Below are 6,647 nucleotides of genomic sequence, written 5' to 3' on the forward strand. Positions count from 1 at the left end.
AGTGGCTGCTGGAGCAACATCAAAACGGCACACTGTGAGGCGTCGTAGTTGCTCAGGGAACTATTACAGATGTGCAGGCTCGAGCCAACGTTGGGCTCATATATGAACTGCGTATTGCTCCTCGGACCAGCGCTCGTAACGTTCTCTGCTGGTTTCCATCCCATCGCTGAAGACCTCCTGATTTATTGTTTCTATAGTCTGTCATGCTCTAGCTGGTTTCAACATTTTTGTTGAGTAGCTTGTCCATTATTATTTATTCAATGTTGAGCGTCAACTCGCTGCAAGATTTTCATGTAATTCTCCACGGTTTCATGTGCACCTTCACGGCAGTTACCGAAAGGAGACCAAGGAGGCACAGCGGCAATGGCGAGTGCTATGTTCACCACATAAATGTGTGTAATTCTAACGGCGCACTTAGGCTTCTTCGCTGTTGCAGACCGCAAATTAAAAACCAGGTGCTAAGATGGAAAAATTATCACTACTTCTGCAGCTGCTCTCAAAAGTTTTTCATGTTAGTAAAACACTTATTCAAAAACAACTGGAAGAGCCATATTCACTTTGAAGGATGTGTAACATGGCGTGCGGAAGCCAATCTGTGAGTCGTTGGCTCCATTGACGGTAACGATGGATCGCCGTAGCAGGCAAGTGCGCAGTGCGAAAGTAGAATAAGAACTATGCGTCAAAGACAACATGTGGGCTCACTAGATCATGCACATAAACCATAGAGAAAGAAATTCAACAAGAGGGGACACTCTTCAAAAAGTGGCAACAGGAAACACGTCACGCCTGGTTTCAACAACAACCGTTAGTTGACGCGAGCATCAGACAAAAAGAATGTGAAATAAACTTCCAGACAACTTTTTATTTTTTTTATTCCCTCGCACTAAAAGTGAAAAAGTTTTGCGTGTAAATAAACTTATACTTTGCAACTTTTTGTTGCGTTGCCTAGCAACAAGCTAGCGGCACGCCAGACACGCGTGCATACGTCATGCGCGGCGTCAGATAAGCTGCAGGAGTGAGCGAGGACGGTCGTACGTGCGAAGCTCGCGTGCTCGGCGACCCGTCTGTTTTGGGTATTGCCCATTTTTGGGGGGCTCCCGGCCTTCTCTGTGCTTCTCTTGCGTGTCGTCTGCATTTCCACACGGCACCACTGCACTACTGGACTACGGCAAGGTGAGAAATTGTGTTTGACAGTGTGCGGCGCATTTATACACATTTAGGCTTAGTTCGAGTGGCGCAGTTAGCGAAAAACAGCACCGCCGTCCTGGCGCAGTTAAATTGAGTTAATAGACAGTTTTAGTACTGCGTCATGACGATACGTACGCAGCACGCAAGGGCTTTGCGGAACGTAGGAGCACGTGTCGCGTTGGGGCTTTTAGTACTGCGAAATGCCTACGTACGTAAGAGGGCGAGCGTTAGACGCCGGGCGCGTCGGAGCGCATTGGCCGTGTCCACCAGTACGTCGAACCGTCGGCCAAACTAGACGCTGTTGATCTGACTAACGTGATGTAACGTGTGGGCGCGTTCCCGCTTCGTCGAACTATATTTAGGCCTTCAAGAGACTCTACTTTAATGCGGATGAAATGCACGAATCACATAGAGAAAAATAAAGAGCAAACACTTGCTTTCTGGGGCTGGCACGGTCCTTTCCGATGAACTGCGCCAAGAGTAGGTCGAGCCTTTCGCGCAAACAGCGCACGCTGAAGACTTTCGTAAAAGCAAAATTCATATTTTTGGTTATACATTCCCACTTTGCAGAATCCTGGAAAGAGTTCTGCGCGTTTACTTCGCGCAGCAAAGCCAAGTCGTACGCCCCGGAAAAGAACAGCCTTCCGCTGGTCGTCTTCGACACCGCCATTTTTCGAAACTCTTGACTCGCGCTCTCCCGAACGAACGAGCTATGCGAGAACCACGAGAGCAGCACGCAAGGCTCCCTACGTACGCACGCAAGAATCGGATGCGTGCGTACGCAGCGGCCGCGTACGCATCTCGTAGCGTTTGTGTTGCGTTCTGCACATGCGTTTGCAGAACGCAGCGATCTTACGTACGCAACGCCGTTGCGTACGCTACGTACGCAGTACTAAAACTGTCTAATGCCTCGTCCTGGGAGATGTTTGCGACGCTTTCTATGAGCCCCAACATTACTGTAACTTATTTCGGTAGTTTTTGGGCACGGTTGCCGCGCCCGGCTTATTGACGCAGTAAGCGAAAACCAGCTCGGCCGTGTGACGCATTTGCCGTGTACTACGTCGTAGCGCCTAAGACAGGCAAGTTTTCGCGCATTCTGTGGCCCCCAACGTTATTGTAACTAACGTCGTTATATTTGGGGGTAGTTTAGAAGCACGGTTGCCGCGCCCGGCTTATTGACGCAGTTGCGAGTGTACTGAATCTTAATGCGAGAAGTTCGTTATTTCTCAGGCCCCAATATTGTATTTTATTTTTTGATACTTTAATGCTTAAGTATCAGAACTTGCTTAAAGCTAATTGCCCTTGAGCGTAATTTTGGCGGTTCACCACTTTCGCACGTATTGCCTTCCCGAGCTGTTTATGTAAGTATTATATATGTTGTAATTTACGTTTTTCAACAGATGGCCTCCTGCAAAGCCTCGTACGGCAGCTACTGTTGTGTAGCGTGGTGCACAAACAACGGAAGAACGCGAAAGAAGCCCGGAACCCACTTTTTTCGAATCCCACGGGACCACAGGTTTGCTGCGTTAAGCTCTGTTTCTCCTGATTTAAACGAAGATATCTAGCGTTTTTGAAGTACTTTCGCCCGGTTATAACCCGCGTTGCGCCGGTGAGAGGCATAACGGATCAGTTTGGGAGTCTTAAAAGTGGTGTGCATTTTATTGTTGCAGCAAATGCATTTCATTTTTTTGTGGTACGAGCAGTATAACCATTATACTCTTGCACGTCACACGTTGTGCCTCTTTGTCGGCATTTTTTGTGGTTATGTAAAATTTGCAATATGAAATATTGTATCGTTCCAAGCTAGACATGGTGCACCCTACATCTGTTCGGTAATTGCAAAAGCAGTGTACACTTGTTTTTTTTTTTCAGAATAATGTATGGATTCTTAAATGCCTGATGCATCATGCGTGTACGCACTCGTGTTGGGCTGTCATGAAATATTGAATGATTACTGATTGAGTGATACAACACACTTTTTCTAAAACGTGCGCAGGTCGACGGCATGGGTGACATACACCCGAAGGACTGACCTTATGGAAAAGCCAGTCAATCTACTGTACACATCATACAAGATTTGCAGTGACCATTTTACTGCGCAAGACTTCATGGACCCAGGGCACACACGGCTCACTAAAATGGCCGTGCCAACAGTTAACCCAGGTGCGCAATGGAACAGTTGCAGCACTAGCACTATCTTAATGCACCTTTGCCGTGGTTAACGTATGTTACAATGTCTTCATAAAATAGTTAGCAATAGCAGTTTTTGTAGCTATAATTGCAGCATAAACCAGCATCACGTGGACATTTATTTCTATTTAAATATTTTATATTCTGCTCGTGCGGCACCTGCCAAAGCTTCTGTATTTAATTGACCTGAAAACAATGCACCAGAGGACTATCCGGTAGAAGCTTTATGCATCAGCATGTAGTCTGAAGGCCCTGCCGTGCTAGGTGCTAGCAGTTCCTAGTGTTTGCTAATGGCAACCTCACTAACATGCAAATTTTTAAACCCATGCAGGTTACGTCCATCCTGTAACTGAGGGTCAAGCTGGCGAATGTGTCGTGCAGGAGGACAAGAAAAGATTCATCGTGACGGCGAGCTGTGTTGCCGAAGGTGAGTTTGGCGTCAAGCTTTACTTGACAAATTGGCAATGACGAGTCATTTTCCAGGAAACCTACCAGGCTACGTTGCTCCCGTGAGCGAGCTAGATCCTGCAGACTCCCAAATGGACATCTCTGGCAGCAGTTCGACTGGAGCTGAGTTTTGTGCTGTTCATGGTAACTATGACATCAAGTGTCACTCTCAACCTCTGTGTAGACACTACAGTGCGCGGCACCCTTGCGTAAAGCGCGGGAACGTCGTTCCCACGCTCTACACAAGGCGACACGTGCGGTAACCGGAAGGTCAAGGTGCAATGTATACGCAATGCTATACCTAATTAGATGTGCTGATAACTTTATGGTAGCCTCGAAAAGGCCAATATATTTTAGGGCGATTCTTGATACGACATAATTTTTTATTGATATATAGTTTCGTATTAATGTATCTGTATGTTAAGGCTTCATGTGTTTGAAAGGAGCGGCTGCACAATTTGTAGCACTACTCCTCGTATCACCAATTGACGTAGCTTTATAGCGTGAATTTGTGCAGGACCATGACCTTTGTAAATGCATAGGGCGATTTCTGTTTAACGAATTGTATAACCACATGGCCTACAATCTATAAAATTATGCAATGTATTCTTCGTTTGAAGACCATGATGGTAACTGTTAATGCTTTGGGTTTGGTTATCTTGTGGAACAATTTAGAAAATACTTGCCAACAAGTGAGCTACCATTGCTGTGTACTGTCGCATATATAGGCAGTGGGAGTGAAGTACCGCAAAATTGTGCTGGACATGTTCTTGTTAGTGTTGTAGCCCGTGGAATGCACGTGACACATAAGATTTTTGGTAGTACGCTTGCACTGCAGTATATTACCTGTAGGATATTCAAGTTGTCTGCCAGCGGGGCAAATTATCTTGTTCTTTGTGTTTGTGCAGATGATGCGTCCGAGGTCTCCCCAAGTTCCAGCAGCTTTCTTGCGTCCGAGTTCTCCCCAAGTACCAGCAGCTTTCTTGCCTCTGAGGTCTCCCCAAGTGCCAGCAGCTTCCTTGCGTCTGAGGTCTCCCCAAGCATGTCCCCAAGTGCCAGCAGCTTTCTTGATTCAGCCTCAAGCTCAGTAGGAGGCTTCCCTGGTAAGTGTTCTTGTAATGCTAGTAAATAGATTTGTAGACTACCCAGCTAGAGGAATGTGCACCAGGCCGACCCATTTGTATTGCATATCATGAAACTTTTCTGTCTGTCTCTGTAAGATAGTGGCTGTTATTTGGCTCATTGTGTTAATGCAAAGTTTGAGGAACAGTCAAACCAATCATTTGATATTCTTGCTGTGTAGTCAAGTATTATCACGAGTTAATACGTACGGCTTTGACAAAGAAATTTTGATCTAGTTGTGATTGTGGTCATAGTGCCTCTATTTAGGAATACTGTTTGTGAATTAAAACAATTGCTTAAATGTCTGTTTCTGCTTTAGTCTCTTATGCAGTCTTGCAAATGAGGCAACCAATAAATTAGGATTGTATCAAGGACTAGTACCCATAACTTAATACATGCATACTGTTTGTCTGTTACAGTTGCTTGCAACACTGCAGCAAAGGGCTCTCCATCGAAGAAATTTAGGAGGACCATCCGACGACTGCAGTCTAAGGTAGCAAGCTGCCAGCGGACTATCTCACGGTTGCGGAAGAACCAGCGCAAGCTACCACCGTCCATTTCAAAGGCACTAGGCATTATCCAACCGCATGTGACAGAGGAGGTTTATAAACTGTTGTGTACACACATGCGGTTGCAGCAGAGGGGCAAAGGCAAGCGCTTCCCTGTTTGGCTTAAGAAATTTGCATTACATTTAAACTTTCGGGGACCACGAGCATACCGTTTTTTGGCACCAATTTTCTCTCTACCTACACAACGGTCACTGAGACGTTGGTTGCGCAACATTAGAATGTCACCAGGTGTAATTCCTGGAATAATACAGTGTGTTTCAGCTAGCACTCGGGATTGGAATGCGCGCGATCGAGTGTGCACCCTGATTTTTGACTAAATAATCTTAAAAAAGAACTTGTCTTATGATGCGGGTCAGGATGTTGTCCATGGATTTGTAGATGATGGCATGGAACGGTCATCGACTATTGCTGACAGGGCACTGGTTGTGCTTCTCGCTGGTGTTTCCAAGAGGTGGGTGCAACCAGTCGCATTTACAGTAGGACACACACAGACATCAGCAAGCATTATGGCTAAATTACTCAACTCAATTATTATGCAACTGAAAGCCGTCCAAATTATTGTGAAAGCAGTAGTTTGTGATCAAGGTACATCTAATGTAAGCCTAGCTCAGCAGTTGGGCATTACTGTTGAAAAACCGTTTTTTGAGGTTCTGGGTGAGCGAGTCTATTTCATTTTTGATGTGCCTCATTTGGTCAAAACCACACGTAACAATGTCCAAGCTCATAAGCTACTAATTGGGAACGAGGTTGTCGATTGGTCGTACATTGAACACCTCTACAAATCGACGCATGAACTGCGGTTGCGATTGGCTCCGAAGCTGACAGAGCGGCACATCTACCAGAAACCTTTTTCCAACATGAAAGTTAGCCGAGCGGCACAAGTACTTAGTTCATCCGTTAGCATCGCAATTATGGCATTGGTTTATGTGAATGAACTCCCAGCATCAGCCATAGCTACAGCAAATTTCTGTGAGCGTATAGATAAAATCTTTGATGCCCTGAACAGTTCAAGCCCCCACAAAAATGCACAAAAGTGTCGATACGGAATTAAGAAGGGTGACAATGAATTAATTCAATTTCTTCAAGAACAGCTTCTGTGGTTCCCATCATGGAAATTTTCTGCAAAGCGTC

At 45.6% G+C, this 6,647-nt stretch overlaps 1 protein-coding gene across 1 annotated transcript; it reads left to right on the forward strand.

The window, feature by feature from the left end:
• The first annotated feature begins 2,556 nt into the window (after window positions 1-2,556).
• Window positions 2,557-6,189, forward strand: LOC139048924 (uncharacterized). Its single transcript, XM_070523896.1, has 6 exons — window positions 2,557-2,704; window positions 3,185-3,351; window positions 3,710-3,805; window positions 3,862-3,969; window positions 4,734-4,928; window positions 5,367-6,189. Exons 1-6 carry the CDS (start codon window positions 2,589-2,591, stop codon window positions 5,831-5,833), a joined length of 1,149 nt encoding a protein of 382 aa, XP_070379997.1. The 5' UTR covers window positions 2,557-2,588; the 3' UTR covers window positions 5,834-6,189.
• The last annotated feature ends 458 nt before the right edge of the window (window positions 6,190-6,647 follow it).

The sequence above is a fragment of the Dermacentor albipictus genome, chromosome 8, assembly GCF_038994185.2.
Source record: "Dermacentor albipictus isolate Rhodes 1998 colony chromosome 8, USDA_Dalb.pri_finalv2, whole genome shotgun sequence".
Taxonomy (NCBI): Eukaryota; Metazoa; Arthropoda; class Arachnida; order Ixodida; family Ixodidae; genus Dermacentor; species Dermacentor albipictus.